This window comes from Bos mutus, chromosome 18 (genome assembly GCF_027580195.1).
Source record: "Bos mutus isolate GX-2022 chromosome 18, NWIPB_WYAK_1.1, whole genome shotgun sequence".
NCBI lineage: Eukaryota > Metazoa > Chordata > Mammalia > Artiodactyla > Bovidae > Bos > Bos mutus.
Genome location: NC_091634.1, coordinates 7314764 through 7337960, shown reverse-complemented (window position 1 = coordinate 7337960; position 23197 = coordinate 7314764). Strand labels below are relative to the sequence as shown.

Sequence of the window (23197 nt, the reverse complement as noted above, 5' to 3'; positions counted from 1 at the left end):
TCTCATTGGTGGACAGTGTAGCGTTCACTCGGCTCGGCCCCGCCTCCGCCTCGACAGCTGAAGGGAGCTCGGGTGAACGGGGGTTTGCTGCTGCGCTAGCTGATTGGCCTTCAACCCTGTCAATCCGAAGCTGAGGCCCCAGAGTTGGAGTGGGAGGGAAGACGGTCGACAAGGAGGAAAGGAAGCGTGGGGAACGTGTGGTTGCCCGAAGAAGTGTTAAAAGTGTTTTGCAATCGCCTTAGCGAGGAGGCTCTGGGTAAAAGGAGGAGGAGCCAGGAGGCGAGAGGAACGGACGCAGCCTCGGCGCGTGGGCGGGGCCTAAAAAGTGACACCACGCCCCACAAGGAGAGCTTGCATATTTATAAAGAACCACCGAGATTTTTGGATGACTTGGCAGTCTAGAGGGGCCAGAACACTTCGTTCCTAGCGCGTTTCCGTTTCCGCTAGGATATTGGCGGTTGATGAGCATCATGGCAACCGTGGTGAGTGTCGGCGTGCTGAGGGCTGGAGTCTCAAGCAGGAGACTGGACGGGGACTCTTGGATCTTAGTGGAGAGGAGGCTGAGGACCTTGACTCCTGGATCTGAGGAAGGAGGGAACTGGGGGCCTGGGTCTCTGAATCTGAGGGAGGAAAAAAGAAGAGACTAGGATCCCGGCATCCTGGGTTCAAGTGAATATTTACGGTATCAGTGGTCATATCCGACTCCATCATCTTGTAGGAACTCCAACTTCCAATCCTCTGGGCGCAACCAGTGGCCAGTTCTGCAGTCCTTTGCTTTGAAGTCTGATAAGGGTTGTAGTATCTTGGGCTCCAAGCCATAAAACAGTCTTGGGTTGTTGATGGTGTGGGTGGTACCTGAGTACAAGGGAGAAATACAGGCGGGGACCTGCCGTATGAGCTTCAGATCGTGGAGTTGCTTACTGAGTCTTGAGCCAAAAGAAAGAGTGTTGAGAACGCAGAGTCGAAAATGGTTGGGGGCACAGAGGCTTGAGATCTTGTAATGGAATTGTTTCAACTGTTTTCATATTCCTAGCACTTCATCAGGGCATGCCCAGTGTGGATGCTCAATAGGTTATCACTTGAATGAATACATGTGAACTCCGTTTGGAGAGACCCAAGTATACTGGGCCAGGCCCCAAGTACTTTTCTGAGAAACATCTGAATAAAGAAAGAATGTAGCCTTAGCTTGGGGGTTGAACATGGCTTCCCCGAGGCCTCAGTCCCCAGGGTAACCCCAGTCAAGATGGGGCTAGGATGGAGATGAGATGGTGCCTGTGGTGTGAACTATCACCCTGTGTCTGTTGTCATGGCAAAGGGGAGTGGATGGTGAAGTGAAGAGGAAAGGGCAGTGGCCACCCTCCTGAGACGCAGTTCCAATGGGTGTGGATAAAGCATTGGAAGTGTGAGGGGATGGTAGGGGCAGAATTTCATAATGACCTCTGTTTCCATGGGATCAGTGGGCAGCAGTGGGTAGGAGAGGCTTATGGTGAAAGGAAAGGTTTTGTAGGAGGCAGGTCTGTTTATGTTGAGATGGCTAAAGGTTGGGATTCCTGGATCAATGTCTCTTTTCTGTCTCAAGTAGTGTCTGATAGGCTCTGTAGGGGTGAGTGGGAGTATGTTCTCAATCTTCTGGTAGTGGTTTGGGGGCAGTGATCAACCTCCTCTGAGGAAGAGTGAGCGGGAAGGGTCACAAACAGCAAGGGAGGAGGCATGTGACCTAATGGTGATCAGGAAGTCTGAACTCTTGGTTCCAGAGAGGAGGGTTTTCCTGGGGGTCCTATGACTGTATCTCCTCTCATTCTGGTGAGGAGATCTGTGAGCAGAAACAGGGTTGTGGGCAGGTGGCCAAGGAGTTGGGTCAGTATGCTGGCTTCTTAGGCCTCCTTTCTGAATTCACCCTGGAGAGCCACTGATCTACTTTATATCTCCGGATTTATCTATTCTGGACATTGCATATAAATAGAATCATGTGACAGGTGACCTTTTGTGTCTGGCTTCTTTGATTCAGCATAGTGTGTTCAAGGTTTACCCTTGTAGCATGGATTAGAGGTTCATACCTTTTTATGGCTGAATAATATTATGTTGTATGGCTACCCGTATTTTGTTTATCTGTTCATCCACTGATGGATATTTTGGGTTATGAATAACACTGCCATGAGCATCTGAGAGGATCTCCACTGGGTTCTTGAATTATCCCAGGCAGTGTTTACTGATCTCTCCCCCCTTCGTGAGAAGGGATAGTGTCTGACTTTGCTCTTTGGAGAGCTGGGGACACAGGAGGCCTCAGTACCTGCTTGTTGAATGAGATCAGAAGGTCATTCATTCATACCCCAAACACTGAGCCCTGAGGTAAAGCAGTGAGATGTATGTTGTGCCCTTTATGGGATAGAGCGTCCATTGGAGCTGAGAATGTTGATCCAACAGAGTCTCTTATGGGCGTGAGATTGATCTACCAGGGGAGGCCTTCCTTCTGCTTGGATGTCCAGAGACCCTAGAACTAGCCAGGCAGGGGCTGAGTGAGGGAAGGCCTCCCTTAATGACTGGTGCTTGAGTGATTCAGTGAGGAGAGTGGGGAGAGCACAGGACCCAGGGACCTGCACACACAGAGGCCTAGTGACAGAGAGCTGGGGCTGACAGTGTCATGGGGTCAACCCACCAGCCTTAGTGGGTGATTGCCAAGGAGGGTCTGGTGTTTGGGCTGCCAGCCTGCCTCTGGGGAGGAGAGAAAAGGACTGTTTCATGGGAGGAGGGCAGGAGGGACAGCTAGGACCACAGAGTCTGTACTGACGCTTCTTCCTCCAACCCCAGACAGCCACAACCAAGGTTCCAGAGATCCGTGATGTGACACGGATTGAGCGTATCGGTGAGTGAGCATGGATCCGGAATGGGCCCTAGTGCCTGCCTGGCCCCTGTGCCCTTGACAGAGCCCACCTACCCAGGAACTCCAAGAGGGGAAGGTCCTGCACACCATCCCCCCATCTCTCCCCTATCTAAGCAGGGAGGATCCTGAGTTCCAGAACAGATTAGATGCCCAGGGGTGGGGTGGGGTGGGGTGGACCCTGCCAGGCCCCAACCCCTCACACCACGCATCAACAGGAGCTGGCAGGTAACCGTGTCTTCTGGTTCTTTCCCCGCACGCAGGCGCTCACTCCCACATCCGGGGGCTGGGACTCGATGATGCCTTGGAGCCACGGCAGGTAGAGCCCAGGGGGTCAGGCTGGGAAGGCTGCTCCAGGGAGGCCTCAGGTGGAGGGGACCCAGGGCCCTGGGGAATGTAGGGACTGTTATGATCTTCCAGGTCTTCGGCTATGCTGTGTTTATACAGTTCAGCCACACACAGGTCTCTAAAAGATGGGGATGGAGAAAAGCCTTTTTTTCTGAAGGCCTAGCCAACAGTTTGGGCCTGAAGTGGTCGAAATGCAGTAGCAGCTCAGTAGAAAGTCACCTTCCTTATATGTTCTGTCACCTCCTACCCCCAGGCTTCCCAGGGCATGGTGGGCCAGCTGGCGGCCCGGAGGGCAGCCGGTGTGGTGCTGGAGATGATCCGAGAAGGGAAGATCGCTGGCCGGGCGGTTCTCATTGCTGGCCAGCCAGGCACTGGGAAGACAGCCATTGCCATGGGTAAGGCACTTCTCCAGGCAGTAGCTCTTTTGGCCTCACTGGATGATCCTCCCATGTAAGTCAGGGTCAGGTTCAACCATGTCTTACGGACAGCACAAAATGGAAGTGGCTTAAACACTAAGGGTTTGTTCTGTCACATAGAAGAGTCTGAACATAAGCCAATTCAGGCTTGTTGAGCAGTCCTATGAGGGCTCCTACCTTCTTGCCTCAAGATTACTTGCTTCCATGTCAGGGACACCTCGGGTTGCAAAGAGGTGGCCTATGCTCCAGCCATCCCACCCATACTCCATATAAGAAGAAGGAGAAAGGAATTGCAATGAGAGTGTACCTCCTAGAAGGAGCTCCTTTTAAGGAGCTATCTCAGGGCACCCACATTCTCTTGCTTATATTTTATTGACTAGAACTTAATGACCACACTCTACTGCACAAGAGAGAGAGAGGCATTAAAATTTTTTTTATATGTTAATTGGGACTACTGCTACCTTAGTGAAATGGGCGTTCTGGAACAAAGGAAGATGTGAAAGATGAGCATTGTATAGACAACCAGCAGTCTCTTTTGCAATCCATTAGTGATTTAAGTGCTTTTTACTCACAACTGTCCCTTATCCTTGTTGAGCTCTTATCTGTCCTTCAAAACTGCACTCTGACATCTTTTCCTTGTTGAAGGTTTCCTGGACTCTCCTCTCTTCCCACTCACTCTCACCTTTGTGCCTGGACTGTGGGGCCAGGCAGTGAGACTCAAGGTAACAGGTCCTCAGTTAAGAAAAAATAACACTCACATCTGGGGACACCAAGATGATTAAGACTGAAGTCCTGACTTTAAGGGGCTTCCAGCCTGGGGCAGGTGTTCGTGGACACAGTCCTGTCCGTGTAAAGAACAGAGGAGGCTTCTCCTCCAATGAAGGGTGATGGGGCAAGAATGGGGTGGCAGTTGTCAGGAGGGACATCCAAGGTGAGTCAGTACTGTAACTGAGACTCGCAGCAAGTCTGGGAGTCTCCTGAACAGACAGTAGGGAGTGCGATACCCAGGCGAAGAGTGTGGCTTGCCTCTGGAAAGGGGACCAGGAAGAGTTGCCACCTCGCACTGGTCAGGAGGGTTCAATGACTTCCTGTCTGGGAGATTTGGCTCAGAGCTGGGTAGAGCCCTCAGGAAGGGGAGCTGGCAGAGAGGCCCGGAGCTTGGAGTGATGGCAGAAACCGCCTGCTGTCTGCCAGCTGACCCCAGGCTCCAGACCATAGAGGAGGCCCTTCCCTGTGCTGGTCCCAGTCACATGTCGGGGTCACGGCTGAGCACCAGGGCATGCCTGCCCGCCCCCATCATTGCTCCTATGCAGCAATGTCGTCCTCTGCCAGCGCTTGTTATGTTATGGTTCCCATTACCCAGAGGGGCAGGCTGGCTTGGGGAGCAGCTTAGACTTCTTAAGATAACTTGGTGCTAAACATTGAAGCCGGGATTCGAACCTGCACAGTCTCTTTTAACCTTCTCTTTCAGCCCCTTGCCTCCACCCCTGCTCATCTCCCCCAAGCCCTGAGGCTAAACAGTTCTTAGAGATTGGGAGGCAGGTCTGGCATGATTGTAGAATCGTAAAGTTTTTGGTCTGGGCAGCATGGGGGTCCCACCCAGGGCCTCCCAACATGGCCCTCCATCACTCGCTTTCTGCAAGTCTCCCTGTCTGCCCTGCAGCACCCAGCCCCTCTCTCCTGCTCCTCCTGTCTGAAGAAGGAGAAGAGCTGGTTGGGGAGGTGTGGGGACCTGGTGCCTGGACCACCTACCCAAACTGCCTCCCCTCTTCCTCAGGCATGGCGCAGGCCTTGGGCCCCGACACCCCATTCACAGCCATTGCAGGCAGTGAGATCTTCTCCTTGGAGATGAGCAAGACAGAGGCACTGACCCAGGCCTTCCGGCGCTCCATCGGCGTGCGCATCAAGTAAGCAGGAGTGATGGTAGCTCCCAGCAGCCTCGGGATGCCCCCTGAGGGATGCCAGCTCGTCCTGCGCCCAGGGGCCCACAGGGGTGGGCAGTTCCTGAGGGCCCAGGCCACGGCCTATCTCCTTACACCTGTTCTCTCGCCAGGGAGGAGACCGAGATCATCGAAGGGGAGGTGGTAGAGATCCAGATTGATCGGCCAGCCACAGGGACGGTGAGTCTGCTCCTGAGTCTAGGCTACCCCAAGGGCTGCAGGGTGGCGGCAGTGGGAGTGGGGGGGGTGGAATGCGGTGCCGGGTCTGCACTGAGGTCATGATCCCATGGAAAATTCGAGATGCAGCTTAGAGTCATCCATATGCCGGCAAGAGAGGGTCAGTTGAATTGATGGCGGTTTGTCTATTTGTGAGGGGCACTGTGAGCTAAGTGGTGGAACAATGGAAAAGGATATGGAAAAGAACATATTTATGTCTAACTGGATCACTTTGCTGTACAGCAGAAATTAACACAATGTTGTAAATCAACTATACTTCCCAAAAAAAAACAAACTAAGCAATGGAATGACAGAGGAGGTTTTGAAGTTTCTCACAGTTAATTCCTAATAGGCTTACAGACCCGTTGGATTTATAAATCCTAATACCTCAACTATACTCCAGTAAGAATTAACAGGACTTTCCTGGTGGTCCAGTGGTTAGGGCTCCGCAACTCCACCACAGATTCAATTCCTGGTCAGGGAATTGATCCTACATGCCACTCAGCCATAAAACCAAGACAAAGCAGAAGCAATATTGTAACAAATTCAATAAGGACTTTAAAAAATGGTCACATCCAAAACAAAACTGAAAAAAAAGATTTTTAAAAAACCTAAAACTTAGCCAGCACCCCACCCCTGCCCCTTCCTTCTGCCTCTTTCTGCAGTACACCATAGAAATGGCCGCCCTCACCTGTTTGAGTTTCATTAGCTTTTATCACCCACCTGTGTATTCCAAGATTGCCCATGTTAAAAACTTCATGTCTTTTAAGTCTTCTTTCATAGTCTGGTTTCCCCTTCATCTCGATCTCTCTTTGGTCTCTTAGGTCTCTTGTTTTTCACCGACATAAAATCACACAACATAAACTAACCATCAACCCCTTCAGAGTCGCTCCTCCTCCCCTCCCACCCCACCTGCAGTCCCTGGCAACCACAAATCTACTTCCTGTCTTAATGGATTTGCCTCTGATGGAATCTGACAATATACGACTTTTTGTGTATGTCTTTGAGGTTCATCCGTGTTTGTACTTCTCTGTTAAATATTAAGTTACAGGTGTTAATAAAATGCTAAATAAAAGGAAATCTAAAATTGCTTCAAGTCCATTGACCTGATGCACAGTCCTACCTTCTGTTTCTGTGTCTTGTAGGAACATCCTCCTCTTTTTTCATTAGCTTCTCATTTTCAGTGGAAATAGACTTAAAGTGAATAATTTCGGTCAGTTGCGCTTTTAGCACTTGTAACAGCCTCCTAAATTAGTCTTATCTATTGGCAATTAACGGAGAAGGCAATGGCACCCCACTCCAGTACTCTTGCTTGGAAAATCCCATGGATGGAGGAGCCTGGTAGTCTGCAGTCCATGGGGTTGCTAAGAGTGGGACACGACTGAGCGACTTCACTTTCACTTTTCACTTTCATGCATTGGAGGAGGAAATGGCAACCCACTCCAGTGTTCTTGCCTGGAGAATCCCAGGGACGGGGGAGCCTGGTGAGCTGCCGTCTCTGGGGTCGCACAGAGTCGGACACAACTGAAGCGACTTAGCATTGGCAATTAAATTTTGAATTTTAAAAACATGGTAGAAAAAAAAACCATGGTGGAAGACTCTTGAAGTATAGGGAAAGCTATTCCCCAGATAGTTCTTTAAATTAGAGTTTAAAGACATTACAAAAGAAATCCATGGATCTATCCTCATCAAAATGAACAACCAGGGGCTTCCTGGTGGTGCAGTGGCTGGGACTCTATGCTTCCAATGCAGGGGGCCTGGGTTCGATCCCTGCTCAGGGAATTAAGATCCGCATGCCCCAGCCAAGACCCAGCACAGCCAAAAAGAAAAACTGTAAATGAACAACCAAAACTCCCTTTAACTCCCTCCCCAAACCCACCTGCCACCTCTCCCTACAAAGGGAGCATCTCGCTATGGAAACACCTCCAGGAAACAGGTGAGACAGGATGTGCTGGGAAAAGCCCAGACTTGGTGACTGTTTACCTTACGGGGGCGGGGAGTGTGATGTTTTGTTTTCTTAGCTTATCTGGTGGGGAGGGTGTATGGCATTTTTGTTTTCTTAGCTTATCTCTTGGGGGTGGGGTGTGGCATTTTTGTTATCTTAGCTGTGTTTAGCTGTGTTCTTCTGGGTTTGTGGTTAGCAAAAGACCACCTTTTATTTGGGTATGAAAAACAAATGTTAGAGTGGGTCCTCCCCCTTGACCCTTCGGTGGGACCTCAGGTACCTGTTATTTTTACAGATTTTGTCTTTCAGGTTTTTGTTTGTTTTTCTTTGGGGGGCAGGGGCAGTGCTCACGACATGTGGGATCTCAGTTCCTCAACCAGGGATCAAACCCACGTCTCCTGCCTGGACAGTGTGGTGTTTTGATCACTGGACCACCAGGGAAGTCCCTGTTTGTTTCTTTACTGGTTTTATTTATTTCTTTAGGCTGAGCCAGGTCTTAGTTGTGGCATATGGGATCTAGTTCCCTGACCAGGGATCGAACCTGGGTCCCCTGCATTAAGAGTACAGAGTCTTATGCACTGGACTTCCAGGCAAGTCCCCTTTACTGGATTTTTAATAACAGCTTTATTAAGGCGCAACTGACCTCCAAAAAGCCATGCCCCAGAAAGTTTTCAGGATTTTAGGTTTTGACATACACATACCCACAAAGCTGTCACCGAGGCTGTGACAGTGGATATCTTCATGAAGCCCCCAGCACTGCCCCATGTCATGCTGGTTCTGAAGCTGTGCTGGGGAGACATCAGGGCCCCCTCTAAACCCCTTACCTGTCACCCCTCAGGGCTCCAAAGTCGGCAAGCTGACCCTCAAGACCACAGAGATGGAGACCATATATGACCTGGGCACCAAGATGATCGAGTCCCTGACCAAGGACAAGGTCCAGGCCGGGTGAGCAATGGGGGCCACACCGCTGGCCAGGGTAGGGGAGCTCCGGCCCTTCCTGTCCTCACCCCTGCCCGCCTTCCCCTGCAGGGACGTGATCACCATCGACAAGGCTACAGGCAAGATCTCCAAGCTGGGACGCTCCTTCACACGGGCTCGAGACTATGACGCCATGGGCTCCCAGGTGGGCAGGGCTCCTGGGCCCCCTCGCTCAGACACCTCTCCCCCACCCCCAGCGCCTGCAGCATCCGGACCCTTCTGTCACCCAGCCCTGTGGCCCTGGCCCTCCTGGTGCTTCCCTGTCCTCTCCAGGACAGCCAGGGGTTTCCGGGGTCCTCCAGGAACCCCTGTGTCCTTCAGTGCTCTGGGCTGCCCGAGTCTTTACCCCTCAGGCCTGGGGTTTCTGCATAACCCCCACCTGGGTTCCTAGCTCCATTCCAGGGAGCCCGTCTGTGCTCGACAGCCCCGGGGCCCCCGCTTCATGCTCTTTTCTGCCCTTGTCTACCCCGAACCCCGCCCCGGCCCATAGACCAAGTTCGTGCAGTGCCCAGACGGGGAGCTGCAGAAGCGCAAGGAGGTGGTGCACACGGTGTCTCTCCACGAGATCGACGTCATCAACTCCCGCACCCAGGGCTTCCTGGCCCTCTTCTCAGGTGAGGCCCTCCTGTCCCACCCCCGCAGGCGGCTCCCTCCCCCCGCCCCTCCCAGCCCTCTTTCCCCTCTCCCCCTCTCTGCCATCCCTCTTTGCCGGCTTCCGTTCTTCTCCACCTGTGGTTTGGTTCGTCTCTCCCTATCTGTTGCCTCTCTGGGAGGTCTGAGTCCCCAGCCACTGTCAGTCACCACTCCAGCTTGCTCTCTGTGTCCCCGGCGTCCCGTCTCTCTCTGCCTTCGTCCACTGCCTTCCCCCACCCCCGGCCCTGGATCCCTTCTCCTCTCTGACACTCTGCCCCCCACCCCAACCCCTGCCTCCCGCAGGCGACACAGGAGAGATCAAGTCCGAAGTCCGAGAGCAGATCAACGCCAAGGTGGCCGAGTGGCGGGAGGAGGGCAAGGCAGAGATCATCCCTGGCGTGAGTACCTGGGCCAGGCCAGGTGGGGGGCGTGGGAAAAGAGGGGCATGGGGTGGGGGGCGTGGGCTTGACACCTGCCCAATGGCCCCCAGGTGCTGTTCATCGACGAGGTCCACATGCTGGACATTGAGAGCTTCTCCTTCCTCAACCGGGCCCTGGAGAGTGACATGGCGCCTGTCCTCATCATGGCTACCAACCGCGGCATCACCCGGTGAGCCCTGCCGGCCCCTGAGGAGGCCCCTGGGAGAACAGGGAGCAAGTCGCTTATACCTCACTGCTGAATAGAAATAAAGGGAATGCAGCTTAGTATTTCTCTTGACCTAAGGATACAGTGGAAAAATCCCTGAGGCAGGAAGAGTACCAGATACCATAAAACTTGGGAACCTCTGCCATAGGGTTTTGCTGTGCCCGGTTATGCCTGCTGGCTCTTCCTCACCTCATCTTCAAAAGTCTACAGGAAGGGAGAAGAAAGTGGGGGGCAAAGAGCTCACGAGAGCCGGGGGCCTGAAGGCTGCACCCAGCACAGCCACCTGGACCCACTGCCCGGGGCTGCTCAGGTGCATGATTGCGGCCTTGTGCCAGCTGAAGCACAGGGAAGAAAGGGGTGCGATTGCCAGGGATAATGAGCAAGTTGCCCCTGGCTTTTGGCTCAGCCTTTCCTCAAAAGGAGCTCAGGAGTAGATATCGTCTCAGCCCCATTCCGTTCCATTCCTTTCACCGCACGACACGTACTGCAGGGCCTGTGGGATCTTAGTTCCCAACCAGGGATCTAACCCGTGCCCCCTGTGTTGGAAGCTTGGCGTCTTAATCATTGGACCACCAGGGAAGCCCCTTATCTTACTAATTTTATTTTTTGGCCATGCCACACGGCTTGCCACATCTTAGTTTCCCAACCAGGACTCAATCCTGTGCCCCCTTCAGTGGAAGCACGGAGTCCTAACCACTGGACCACCAAGGAGTTCCCTCAGCTCTGTTTTCAAGATGGGGGACGGCAAGGCCCAGTGACTTGCCCTGGGTCACGTGTGGAAGGCAGCAGGGCTGGAGTTTGGTATCCAAATGAGCGCGTGGAAGGCAGCAGGGCTGCAGTTTGGTATCCAAATGAGTGCATTTGTAGCAGCTGCAGGTCAGGCCAGGATCAGAGGCATCACCTGTGAGAGGCTGCAAACCCAGGCACTCCTCATTATCCTGCAGATTCCATATTTGTGATTATGCTTACTCGCTACAGACGATCTGTAGCCCCCAAATCGATATTTGCCACACTTTGGTGGTCATTCATGGACGTGTGCAGAGCAGGGAAACATCGAATGGCCCACGGCAGACAGTCCAGGTGAGGGTCAAAGCAGGCAATGCTCCGCCTCCTAGTTTCAGCTCACGTGCTGTAATCAAGCATCCTTTTCTTTGTTGCCACAGGCGTCGCACTGTATGCTCTTTGTTCCTGATGATTTTGCAGTTTAAAATGGCCCCTAGGGGACTTTGCTGGCAGTCAAATGGTTGGGAGTCCACACTGCCAAAGCAGGGAGCAGGGGTTCGATCCCTGGTTGGGAAACTAGGATTCCACATGTTGTGTGGAGCAGCCAAAAAATTAATCATAAAATGTCCCCCAGCTGTCTAATGTCTCTGAGCACAGCAGGGATGGGCCGTATGGAGAAAACGCTTGTTAGATAGCATCCGTCAAGCACAAGTTCAGAGGCTGTGGGCCTGAGTTCAGCATGAAAAGTCAATATTATATACTGAATTGGATATCTTTAAACAGAAACACCTGAAACCAGGCTATCTGGTGGCCAAAAATCGTGACAGAGGCTGCCAAGAGCCTAGCCATGTGTTACTGTTTCCTCCACGGGGCAGTGGTTCAGTACATGGTAATTGAGTGATCGCCCCAGTTATAGATCACAGCTCCCACACATAACAAGAATCTGCTATTTCCTGGCGCCCGCCACATGCCTGACCTTGTGCTGGGCCAGGTGCATTGGGGGTACAGGGTGGGCCCAGTCCCTCCCTCGTGGAGCTCTGGGTCCAGCAGAGGAGTGGGACCTTGATCCAGTAATCCCAGACCTAGATCTCTGGCTCAAACCAGTCTGGCTCCGGAGGGGGAGCGACGCAGTCAGGGGGCGGCTACCACGTCAGGCAGTGACGCCAGCCCTAAGCTGAAGGCTCAGCGGTATTTGGCCCAGTGAGTGGGCTGTGGCGGAGGGGGCGGGTGGGGTGGGGTATTCTAAGTTAGAGAAGGGAGAGCCAGGTTCTAAGAGCGTCACCCTGATGACCCTCCCTTCCTCCTCCTCCGCAGGATCCGGGGCACCAGCTACCAGAGCCCCCACGGCATCCCCATTGACCTGCTGGACCGTCTGCTTATCGTCTCCACCTCCCCCTACAGCGAGAAAGACACAAAGCAGATCCTTCGCATCCGGTGCGGGCGGGGGCCCCTGGCCTTCCCGGGCAGGACCAGGCTGCCGGCCTGAGGGGCTGGTGTCCACCCTGCTTGACACGTGGGGACCACTGAGGTCTGCGGGGGAGGTCACTTGGCCTGCCAGAAGCAGGACTGGGCGGGGCATCCGAGCAGTGGCCTCTGATGGGGGGGCGGGGCTCTTTGGACAAGGGAGGGGCTATGCGGGTGCCTGGCGCTTGGGAAAGAGCCCTGAAAAGGGGAGGCACGGGAGGCCCGAGTTTGAGGTCCAGCTCCTGCCTCGGTGGCCCTTCTCACTCCGCGTTCTGGGCTTCCAAGGACTCTGACTCCTCATGGCTCTGTCCCTGGCTGAACACCCCGGCCCCTCCCTGCCCGCAGGTGTGAGGAAGAAGACGTGGAGATGAGTGAGGACGCCTACACGGTTCTGACCCGCATCGGGCTGGAGACCTCGCTACGCTATGCCATCCAGCTCATCACGGCTGCCAGTTTGGTGTGCCGGAAACGCAAGGTGAGCCGCCGAGTCCACCCAGCGTCAGAGGAGTGAGCGGTCCACACGCTACTCCCAGGACTTTCCCTAGGCGGTGGCATTTAGTCCCAGAACTTAAAAGTTCTCGAAGGCGGGAACTTCAGGCCCTTGGGTTTATTTTTGTGGCTCCCAGCCTGACACATGGGAGGTGCTGGGTAAATATCTGTTGGCTGCAGTTGATGCTGTTAAGTCCATTTTACAGGTAAAGAAACTGAGGGATGGAGCGGTGGGGCCCACAGCCAGGAGGTGGCCATGGCGGGACGTGACCTGACTCCTGGGTGAGGCCCCCCTGAGGTCTCGTGTCCCCATCAGGGCACCGAGGTGCAGGTGGATGACATCAAGCGGGTCTACTCTCTCTTCCTGGACGAGTCACGCTCCACGCAATACATGAAGGAATACCAAGATGCCTTCCTCTTCAACGAGCTCAGTGAGTGTCCCCCACTGTGCCTGCCCCAGAGAGGGAGGAGGGAGCCCTGGCCCTGCCTGCTGGGCCGCGCTGACCATGTGGCTTTCCTTCTCCCCACAGAAGGCGAAACCATGGACACCTCCTGAGCTGATCACCCTTCCCCCCCCCACTTCCGCCCCCGTTTTCTACTAGAGTTCTGACACTGTGACTTTGTATAAAATGGTTCTGAAACTGGAGCCATTGTGTGTGTGTGTATGTGTGTGTGTACAAATGGGTGCACGCACCCGAGCCCCCAAAAAGACAACGCCGGAGTGCAGTTTGAGAAGTCTTTATTGGGAAGGGAGGGGAAGAGTGTCTGCTGGCTTCTGGAGTTAGGATGGGCATGGGAGGTTGAAGTGGGGCATCCTTAGAGGAAGAGGATGTCTGGGAGCGGGGGGTGGTCACAGGCCAAGGGTTGGGTTCTGGGACCCCCGCAGTCAGTGCTGCTGAGGCGGCAGGGTCCACAGTGACAGCTGAGGGCCACGGGGAAGGAGACCATTGGGTCCACTCCAGGTGGGCAGCCGGGGAGCCGAACGGAGGCGAAGCGCAGCTCATGGTAGGTGCACACCCGCTGGGGCATGGGCGGCAGGATGACAGGCAGCACCCGCTTCTGGAGGGTGGGGAGCTTGAGTGTCTCCGTGGGGCCGAGCTCTCCCCCGAGCTCCCTCACTGCACCCCACAGATCCCAGACTCAGGCGTCCAGGGGACCCTCTGTGCTCTCCCTCCCACCTGCCCGGCCCCTTCCCCAAGCGGCAGGCCACCCTTCCACTCCCAGTGCCACTTCCGGTCTTCTATGGGCCTGGCCCCGAGTAATCTGCCTGGAGCTGAGTTGGCACCCGCCCGCCCTCGGCAGCTCACCATGCTGGGGCAGTAGCCGGCGCAGATGCTGGTGGTGAAAGTGATACAGACAGGGCAGGCCTCCTTCTCAGCCGCCAGGGTGGCGTTGATGGGCTGGCACAGCGGCCGCAGTGGCCCCCTGGAAGCCCACACCCCGGCCATGCCCAGCAGCAGCCACAGCAGCAGTCCCTGGGACAAGGCCAGTGCCTCAGGGCCAGCCAGAGCCCTCACCCCACCCCCCGAGCCCTGCATGCACACGTTCAGGGACCCAGCTCCTGTGCCTGCCACCTTCCATTCAAGGATTGCCCATCCCCAGGGACCCCAGACACCCCAAGCCCTCAGGCCCCACCTGCTGCCCTCCTCCCACTGGCAGGCCTACTGTTCTCCCCACACCCTTCTAGAAAGAGGCCTCCTTCACCAGATCCCCGGACTCTCCCACTTCCTCCCAGCTGTTTCCTGGATGGAGTCTCAAGGGGCCCTACAGACTTACCTGGAACATCTCCATCCTTGGTGCCTCCCCTGCTGTGTTTACCTGGTCTTATACCTGCAGGCTGTGGGGGCGGCAAGGCCGCCGGGGGTGGCAGCATGGTGGGGTAACCTGGACACTAATCTCCCCGGGGGCGAGAGGCAGACAAGGTCAGGGAGAGGCAAGAGTGGCTCAATGGCACATCCCTCCCCCACCACTCCCTGAGTGGCTCCCGTACCATGAAGCAGAAGACACCCAAGGAGAAGGTGACTTCACAGGCTCAATCCCCAGGTGCTAGGGAGGTCGTGGTGGGAGTACAAGAAATCGGATATTGGAGGCCCTCAGCAGTGCCGCTTGCCTTGTGAACGCGCCTCTACCTATCTTGAGGGGACCCGGCAGAGGCTGCAGCACCGCCCCTCTGACAATTTTCCGATGGTGATTGGCTGCAGCCTCAACCCTGCTCCAGCGGCCAAAGCCTAAATCCGACTTCTTAGGAGGGGCGTAGCTTCAATATCGGATTCTGTGGCCAGAGGTAGTCGGGGTCCACTCGCGCCGCCCCTCCAAAAAGGATTCAGTGGAATCCCACCTGCCCCACACCCGGGCCCCAAAAGCCAGGATGCCGGAACCAAACCCAGCAAAGAGCATGATTTAGGCTCTTTTAACTCTTAGCGAAAGATAAGCTGTGCCCCTTCAGCCGCAGAAGTCCTGCCCCCTCAATTGAGTGGACCTTAGATCCGCCCCGCCCAAGGACCAAGATCTGGTCCGCCCCCAGATGGGCGGGGCCCTCCTAGCCCCGACCAGCGAGCCCCTAGTCGCGGTCTCCCAGGCTTGGCCCCGCCCCGTCTCAGGGGGCGTGTCCAGGGCGGGGCTGGCTGGTCTGATTCAGACCAACGCTGGCTTCAAGCTGCCGTAGTTGGAGTTCTCGGTGCGGTAGGCAAGAGGCACGCTGTAGATGCCTGACACCGGCTTCCAGTGGGGGCCGCCCCAGGGCAGCTCCAGCGGGCAGAAACGATCCAGCCGGCGGAGTGGGTGCAGCGGGAGGTTGTAAGATTCCTGAGCCAGAGTCAGCGCCCCGCGGTGAGGCACGACGGGTATTACCGGGCGGCCGCGAGGCAAGCGGATTTTCGCCCGCTGGGGTGGCCGAGAGGAGGACGGACAAGGCAGCTGCTTCTGGCTGTGGCCGCCGGCCTGGGGCGTCTCCCCGAAGTTTGAGGTCATCGAATCCTTGCAAGGATAGCTTGACAAATCCTTCCTGTTGGGTTGGGGTGGAGGCAGGATGGGGATGGCACAGCTGGATCCTCGAGGACACATTTGTAGGAGTCTGGGACCCTTTAGGAGGCTTGGGACTGGGGAATTATCTGGGGACTCAAACACCAAAAGAGGCCAGCCTTAGACCCTCAGGGCCATGCCCTCAGATCCGGAACTCCCTCTTGGGCCCTTTGCGGGCTCCTAGTTCCTGAGAGTTGACACTATGTAAACCAGAGCGCTAAAAGAGGTAGGGGCTGGGTTTGAATTTCTGGTTCTTGCCCGCTCAGGGACTGAAGGCCGAGACTACTGAGTCAGAGAGGGGCAGTCAACACCGGGGGGCTCGGCATCCCGCCAGCCTCTGCGCGGGTTGTGCAGGGGGACGGGGCCAAGCGAGGACGCAGGCTCACTTCGAATAGGGCCGAAAATCCCGGGCCGAAGTGGTCAGATAGAGTTGATGGCGGTCCAGTATGCCCCGGTCAGAAATTGTGAAAGGCCGGCCGGCCAGCTCGGGGTTCTTGGTCCAAGGGATTAAAGCCTGAGGAAGATCGGGGGAGGAGGAATGAGCAAGAAAACTTTCATAACCCGTTCCATGTCCTGGGTGCCAGACTGAGAATTCCTCTTTCTTGGGTCTCAACAGCCCCTCTGAGCCAGGCCCTGATACCCGCCCCCAGAATCAGAATCCTTGGTCAATTGCACGTCAGTGCACTTCAACTTCGCGCCGCAAGTCAAAACCCTTACTAGCCTCACCTCCAAAATCCAAGTATTCTGCCCGCCAAGTCCCCAGTCACTGAAAGACCTCCCTGGCTCCTCCCCTAGATTGGTCCCGCCACTGGAATTCAGCAGAAACCATTCCTCCTTACTTTACCCTAAGAGGAGAAGCCAGCCCTTTCTCCGGTACCAAACCGGCCTCAGAATATTCGAGCTCCGCCCTCGAGTACTTTAGGCTGCGTAGCTCCGCCCCTAGCTCCTAGGCCCGCCCCAGGATTTACTAGACCAGCCTCAGAGCTGGGCTTTCGGGTTCCCAGTCCCTGTCTCCTTCTGGCTTCGCTTCTAAAGTGCCAAACCCCTCCCCTAGTCTATGCAACTTCAGATTTGGTCCCATTCTTTAGCCCCTAGATTTAGAGTTTCTTCTGACCCGGCGCTAGGGTCTCAGCCCGGTTCCTAGCTTCTGAGCTCCCTCCCCCAACCCCAGGAGCTCAAAGTTCTGCCAGATCCTGCCACTGCGGTTCTCTGCTACCTGGGAAGGGCCCCCTCGGTGGTGGTCCGCAAGCTCTAGGGGTTGGGGCCCGAAATAAGAGGTGGGTCCCCGGTCCAGGTCGGGCCAGCCGCCGTACTGCGCCTTCGTCTCACTGCACTGGTGCTTGGTGATCAGAGGGAGGCGCCAGCCGCGATGTCTGAGCTGAGAGAAGGCGAGGCGGGGACGCAGCGTGAGGGTGCACGGGATTCCAATGCAGCCCCCAGCCCTGTCTACCCCGGACCTGGGCATCCCAGAACCTTACTTTTCCCCCTAAATCCTTGATCCCCACAGTCCGGGTGGGGTTCGCAGGTTCTGGGGTCTTGGGCTGGGCGTAGGGCCCTCCGTGGGTCTTAGGCACGAGAGCTGAGCCGGAGGTTGTCTCCCATCTGCTGATGACCTCGTCGAAAGCCCAGATATGCAAATCCTGCTTTGAGGCCGGGGGCAGGGGCTCCGCGACCGTGGACTGAGCAGAAGGTGCGGGCAGTCAGCTGAAAGGACTCAGGAGTCTGGTCAGCTCCCAGCCCTTTCCTCCCGCCTGTTCCAGGCATCTGGGTTCGCTGGCGCCTCCTCTCTCGGCCCCAGACCCTGAGACCCCGCTCCTTCAGTCAGACAGGAGTCGAAGCCCCAAATCGCCCTTTCTCTCAGCAAGTGTCTGAATCCCCAGGCTCCTCCTTGAGTCTGCGACCCCAGTCTCCTCTTGGCCAAGAGGCTAGGGTCCTCTCACCTGCACAGTGGGCGGGGGGAAGGACACGGGCGGGATAAAGTGGTGGGCGACGCCACTGCTCGTGAGATGCCAGTTGGGCCAGGATCCAGGCACCTCGGTCCCAGAGATGGGGGACCATGGGGGACCGTAGCGCAGAGCTAGGGTCCGACCCGCCATGGTCCCACCCCTGCCCCGTAGCCTAGCAGGAGCAGGCTTGTTGTTGCTGTCGCCCCGGGTGACAGAACCCGCCCACCCTGAACGCAGCCAATGGAGGGCCTATTAGTGTGTAGCTGGATGGATAGAATAAGAGACTCAGGCATGGAGGAACGGGGATTTTGAGAGAGTGCAGAGACCCCCAAGAAGGGGACAAAAGCTCAGATAAATGGTGGGGGGACACCCAGAGGGAGAGGAGGGTAAGAGGCGGAGGGAGGGAGGGGAATAGAAATTCAGAGTTTAGAGTCTGAGACCCAGAGAGCGGGCAGCAGAGAGCGAGGGGCTGGGACCTGGGGGCGTGTCAGAGACCCAGAAATAGAGAGACAGAGTGGAAGGAGGACAGAGTCACCCAGCACATCAGGGAATCCAAGAGAAACAACCCCCCCCCACTTCCTTATAAGGTCCCAGCCTTCTTAGCTACCTCCTCCCTCTGCCAGGACAGCCCACCTCTAGCGGCAGAGGGGGGATGGGGGTGAGGGGGTGGGTAACGATTTCCAGACTTCCCCGGGGTTCGCCCTCCCTCCCTGTGTGTGCTGAAGGAGTCAGCATCAGCTTCGGCTTCGTCTGTCCTGCCTGCCTTTGATTTGGTTGAAAACTTCCACCTGGGTATGGGGGTGGGCGAAGACGGAGGGACCCAGAGGGAAATACTTAGCAATAAAGAGGGGGATGTGGAAAGAGTTTTGATGAATGAGAAAAATACATACAAGAGTGAGTGAGAGACAGCGAGTGAGAAGCAGGGACAGAAAGAGAGCTAGTGACCCAGAGATTATGGGACAAGAATTTAGACAGCAACAGCAAAGGAGGTGGCAGAAGAGAGCAGGAACCACAGACCTAGAACACAAGATTGTAGAAACAAAGGCAAAAATGTGTGTGTGCATGTGTGCGAGTGTGCACATATGTGTGCCTACAGAGTGGTAACATATGAATGGGTGTTCTGAGGGTGTGCGGTCTACCTCTGAGTTCTCTTGTCAGTTCCTCACTTTAAAACCCTTTTGATCAAAGCCTCTGCCTTCTCAGTCCCCATTCTCTTTCCACCAACCCATTCTTCAGACAGGGAAAACTGAGGCTGCCTTCTGCAGCTGCCCCAGGATTCCACAGACCCCCCTCATTCAGGCTTCTGGGGCCATTTATCCTATTGGATTATCCTGGCTCATTCTAGACTGATCAGTGTCCAACTCTCCCTTGATCTCAGCCGGGGGCAGGCCAATTGGTTAAAACCTCATGTCCTACTCAAGCTGGACAATGATAAGGTCTATTTCTTTCTGAGTATATTGCAAAGCCTGGGACAGGGAAGGGGATGGAAACCTGACTCCAACTCCCCACCAAGGCCAAAATCTTAACCATCTTGACCTCTGGTCATTCAACCTTGCTTGTACTCCTGTCGTAGGTAGCTCACTACCTCAAAACAGAGCATTCTAAGCATTTGCCCCATCTGACCAAATAAGGTTTCTTATTTGAACCCCAGCTCCCAACTACTTGCCTATGTGTTCCAGTTTTTATAATCCCCCCCACAGTTTTATAATCCCCCCCAAGTATCCCCTCCTTGTCACTCTCTTCAGGATCAGCAAGATGATGTCCTTTGAGATCACATGGTCAGCAGCTTAGAAGCTGGGAACTCCAATGGTCAAATCCACCAGAGTTGATCTGACAAGTTGTATTAGAGTTCATAAACAGTAGGCACTCAGAAAATATTGGCTATCATCATCATCATCATTTTTACCCTTAAGTTCATCCAGGAGAACTCCTATTCATCCTTCAAAACCCCATTTGGTTTCATCATCTGTCTTTCCCAGAATGAGCTCTCAAAACCAGAGCACTGTGATTTTGTGCGACCATTTGACAAGATCCCAGACTGAGGCCTAGAGCAGCCAGGCTACTCTTGAGGTCTTTCAGCATCCAGTTCCTTCTTCCTCTACCTGCTCAGTTCCTGGGCCTGGGTCTCAGGCCCGGCCAGTCCGGCTGAGGAGCGTGCAGACACAGGCAGTGTCAATTCGAATCCATCGCCAGCCCACACGGCCCTGGGCATCGGTGGTCAATGCCCGCACGTAGGACTGCTTGGCCTTACACTCAGACACCCAGTGCCTCCGGTCCACACCCCGGCAGCCTCCTCCACCCCCACCAGGGCCACCTTCCCCAGCACTGGCAGCCTTGCAGCGGGTTTCAAAGAAGTACTGGCGCAGGGGACTGCCACCAGCTGCAGGCACCTCGCCCAGCACCTCCACCTCACGCCCACGCAGGTCCACAGCAGTCCGGCGGTCTGTCACCCAGCCGCTGACTGCGTCACACACGGCCAGCTCTCCACGGCGACTGGCTGGTGCTGTCTCGCTCACCCCTCGTCGACTGCGGTTAGCTGGGCTGCCGACTGGCTCCCCAAAGGCCCCAGACTCCAGCAGAAAGAGCAGAGGGGGCCCCGTGGGGGTACCCCTGGACAGGGCCACCCGGGGGGACAAGAGGTCCCACTCAGGGGCTGGAAATGGGGGCAGGGGTGAGGGTGGGGGGTGGGGCTCCATTGGGACACTGGGGAGGAGGAAAAGCAGGAGGATGGGGAGGGAGCCTGAGGGGTGCGGGAGCATCTCGTGGAGCACCTGAGGATAGACAGAGGGAAGCTGGAATTAGGAGGATGATAACTTCGTGGGGGGACACATGGCTACTCCAGGGGCATCTGCATGATAGAACCACAGGTTCTAGAAGCTTGGAGGACCCCTATATTTTAGGACTTTGATAATGCCCAGCCTCTAGATTAATCATACTTATTCTACTATTAGTATTAATAATAGCCAATAAAGGGGGAAATACAAGCTCAGAGAGGCTAGTAACTTGAACCAGGTCACACAGCCAGCAAATGCCAGAGGTGGGACTCAAAACATGTCCCAGCAACTCCACTCTGCCATTTTGCCTCTACAACCCCAAGGAACCCTAAGTCCTGCAGCCTGGATGAGGTTTGAAGCTCCAAAATTTCTGAGAATGGTCATGCCCTGTAGTTCCAGAGAGACCCAAGTTCAGCTTAAAACTGCCTGTAAGAAGGTAAGACACTTCCTCCCAGGTGAGGCTTCGGTTTCCCTATCCATGAAATTGGCCAGGGCTGGGAGATGCTGGTGGGGGCATAGATGCTGCAGTTTCTCTAGAACATTCTGGAAGCCCGTGGGTTCTGGGAAAGGACTGAGAAGCAGTGGGTGGTTACTGGACCTGTCAGCACCTCCTCCACCTCCGAGCTCCGGGGCTGGGGGCCCCCAGGCTCCGGGGGGCCCCTGCTGGGGACACAGGTGACCCCCTCCTTCCTGACATCTCAGGAGAGGGAGGGGGCAACCACCTAGGGGAAAAGGGAACAGGCAGGTTAGAGAGGCAGGTGGGGGAGGGGGCCTGAACCCCAGAACACTCCGCTTCTCAGTGTTCCTCTGAAAGTGTAGGGGACCAAGAGTCAAGGCTGCAGCCCCTCTCAGAAGCCCCTGCTCTGCCCAGGTGATGGCTCCTGGATGGAAAGCAGATGGGGGGAGGAAAGGAGAGGGGAGGGGAGAGGCTGAGGACGAAGGAGGCTGGAAAAGATTACATCCGCCTTGGCCCATTCATCTCACAGACGGGGCGGGGGCGGGGCTGGCCTGGACACCCGGGTCCCCGAGGGCCCACACTTAAGAAGCCCTGGGTCCCCCATGGCTGCTTCCTGGAATGTTCTCCGCTCACAGGACAGGCCAGGGCCCGTCCAAGACTTCTACTGCACATACCTGGAGTGGCTGCCTGCCCTGGCTGGGAGATGGGGAAATGAGAAGGGGAAAATGTGAAGAGGGGTACATGCTGACCCAACCAGAGCCGGGAGCGTGGGTTCCCAGCTGCTTCCTCCCTCAGACCGGGAGTCCTGGTTCCCAGGTGCCTTCTCCGTCAGACCTGGAGTCGTGGGTGCCGGCGGCCCACCTCCCCGACCCCATCCTTTGCAGGAGTCCAGGCTCTTGCCCGCTCCTCGCTCAGACCCCAAAGCCCCGCTCCCCAGCTCTCTCCTCCTTCAGGAACCCAGGTCGCCAGCTCCCGCCCTCAGATGCAGAAGTCAGGCGCCCCAAACCCCTCCTCCCTCGGACCCAGAAGTCCGGACCCCCAGTGCCGTCCTCCTTCAGACCCGAGAGTTCTGGGGTCCAAGCCCATCCTTCCCAGGCACTCAGAAGCGCGGACTCCCCGGCCCCTCCTCTCCCGGAAAGTTTAAGCCTGGGGGTCGGGACTCCTGAGACCGCTCTGGGGGTCGCGGACTGTCCGTCTCAGACGCTTCCCTCCTGCCTCAGTTTCCTCCGCCAAGCCCCGCCCCCGCCGGCCCCGCCCCCGTCCCTCCCTACCCGGGGGCCGGACGACCCGGACGCCGGAATCCCGGGGGAGGAGGCGTGGAGGCGCTTACCTGGGGCGCCCTCCTCGGCTCCCCCGGCCGTCTCCGGCGCGGCGGCGGCTCCTCCTCCTGCTCGCTGGCTGTAGGGACGCCTGCTCGCCCGCCGGCTCCTCGCTGCACACGCTCCGGAGGGCCCGGGTCGGGGGCGGGGGCGGGGCGGCGCCCGACGGCGGAGGAGGGGCCGGGGGGATCCCGCCTTCCACACGCGTGCCGAGACCTCGGAAGCCCGGCCTGGCTCGCTCAGCCCTCAGCCCGCCTCAGTCCCAGGAGGCCAGGCGCCAGCCTCCACCTCCCTCCCTTCAAACTCGGGAGTCCGGGTCCGCAGCCCCCTCCTCCCCGCGGACACGGGAGTCCAGACCCCCAGCCCCTCCTCCCGCAGACGCCGGGAGTCTGGGCCCCCAGCTTCCTTCTCCTTAGGACGCCCCCCCCCCCCAACCCGCCCAGCCCTTCTTCCTCAGCTCCAGCCCCCTCCTCCCGCAGACCCAGAAGTCCAGACCCCCAAGTCCCCTCCTCCCTCAAACCCAAGAGTCCAGACCCCAAGCCCCCTCCTCCTTCAGACCCAGGAGTCCAGACCCCAAACTCCCTCCTCCGCAGACCCAGGAGTCTGGGCCTGAGATTCCTTTGCGTTCTCTTGCCAGTTTAGTGTCAATCCCCGGGCAGATTCCCACCCTCTGCTCTCATCTCCATTGCTCCCAGGAGCTCCAGGCCAGACATTAACCAGCTGGGTTCGGGGAGTGATAAGGCCCCGAGGCCCGGGGAGACGGTAGATGCGGGGGTCTCTCCCACATAAGTCCTCTCTGCTGGAATTTCCTGGGTGGGGACTGGGGAGAGGGTCTTGTCCTGAGTTTCAGATAAGAGAAATTCAAGGTATTCTAGGGCTTGGAGACAGACAAAGATATGGTTTGGGAACAGAATGACCTGCCTGGAGAAAGAAAGTGAATAGTGACAGATGAAGGGAGATGGGGAGAAGAAAAGGGGACAGACTCCTAGAAAAAGAGGGAGACAC

General features: G+C 56.3%; 5 protein-coding genes across 8 annotated transcripts; 2 read left to right on the top strand and 3 right to left on the bottom strand.

Annotated features, from left to right (window-relative positions):
- The first annotated feature begins 66 nt into the window (after positions 1 to 66).
- On the top strand, positions 67 to 13321 carry RUVBL2 (RuvB like AAA ATPase 2). The gene is made up of 15 exons (XM_005895366.3): positions 67 to 482; positions 2809 to 2863; positions 3142 to 3197; positions 3480 to 3621; positions 5420 to 5549; positions 5696 to 5762; positions 8582 to 8688; positions 8773 to 8866; positions 9212 to 9335; positions 9658 to 9752; positions 9845 to 9963; positions 12037 to 12156; positions 12532 to 12661; positions 12992 to 13106; positions 13206 to 13321. The coding sequence occupies exons 1-15, from the start codon at positions 462 to 464 to the stop codon at positions 13229 to 13231; spliced, it is 1401 nt and encodes a 466-aa protein (XP_005895428.2). The 5' UTR covers positions 67 to 461; the 3' UTR covers positions 13232 to 13321.
- Positions 13322 to 13434: 113 nt separating this feature from the next.
- On the bottom strand, positions 13435 to 14588 carry LHB (luteinizing hormone subunit beta). Of its 3 annotated transcripts, XM_005895365.3 has the most exons (3): positions 14452 to 14588; positions 13983 to 14150; positions 13435 to 13734 (listed from the first exon to the last, which is right to left on the bottom strand). In XM_005895365.3, the coding sequence occupies exons 1-3, from the start codon at positions 14464 to 14466 to the stop codon at positions 13492 to 13494; spliced, it is 426 nt and encodes a 141-aa protein (XP_005895427.1). In that variant the 5' UTR covers positions 14467 to 14588; the 3' UTR covers positions 13435 to 13491. The 3 variants fall into 3 exon arrangements, with proteins under 3 accessions (XP_005895427.1, XP_070243466.1, XP_070243467.1); XM_070387365.1 differs by lacking the exon at positions 14452 to 14588 and having other exon boundaries at positions 13983 to 14381; XM_070387366.1 differs by lacking the exon at positions 14452 to 14588 and having other exon boundaries at positions 13435 to 13731; positions 13983 to 14381.
- Positions 14589 to 15304: 716 nt separating this feature from the next.
- Positions 15305 to 19310, bottom strand: SAXO3 (stabilizer of axonemal microtubules 3). 2 transcript variants are annotated; one of them, XM_070387362.1, is made up of 5 exons: positions 17637 to 19307; positions 17175 to 17375; positions 16913 to 17074; positions 16083 to 16210; positions 15305 to 15679 (listed from the first exon to the last, which is right to left on the bottom strand). In XM_070387362.1, the coding sequence occupies exons 1-5, from the start codon at positions 17790 to 17792 to the stop codon at positions 15310 to 15312; spliced, it is 1017 nt and encodes a 338-aa protein (XP_070243463.1). In that variant the 5' UTR covers positions 17793 to 19307; the 3' UTR covers positions 15305 to 15309. The 2 variants fall into 2 exon arrangements, with proteins under 2 accessions (XP_070243463.1, XP_070243464.1); XM_070387363.1 differs by lacking the exon at positions 16913 to 17074 and having other exon boundaries at positions 17637 to 19310.
- A 56-nt stretch (positions 19311 to 19366) lies between these two features.
- NTF4 (neurotrophin 4) lies at positions 19367 to 22599 on the bottom strand. Its single transcript, XM_070386802.1, has 3 exons — positions 22204 to 22599; positions 21015 to 21138; positions 19367 to 20413 (listed from the first exon to the last, which is right to left on the bottom strand). Exon 3 carries the CDS (start codon positions 20399 to 20401, stop codon positions 19769 to 19771), a length of 633 nt encoding a protein of 210 aa, XP_070242903.1. The 5' UTR covers positions 20402 to 20413; positions 21015 to 21138; positions 22204 to 22599; the 3' UTR covers positions 19367 to 19768.
- Positions 21615 to 22277, top strand: LOC138991639 (protein enabled homolog). The gene has a single exon (XM_070386718.1). It carries the CDS (start codon positions 21615 to 21617, stop codon positions 22275 to 22277), a length of 663 nt encoding a protein of 220 aa, XP_070242819.1.
- Positions 22600 to 23197: the final 598 nt, after the last annotated feature.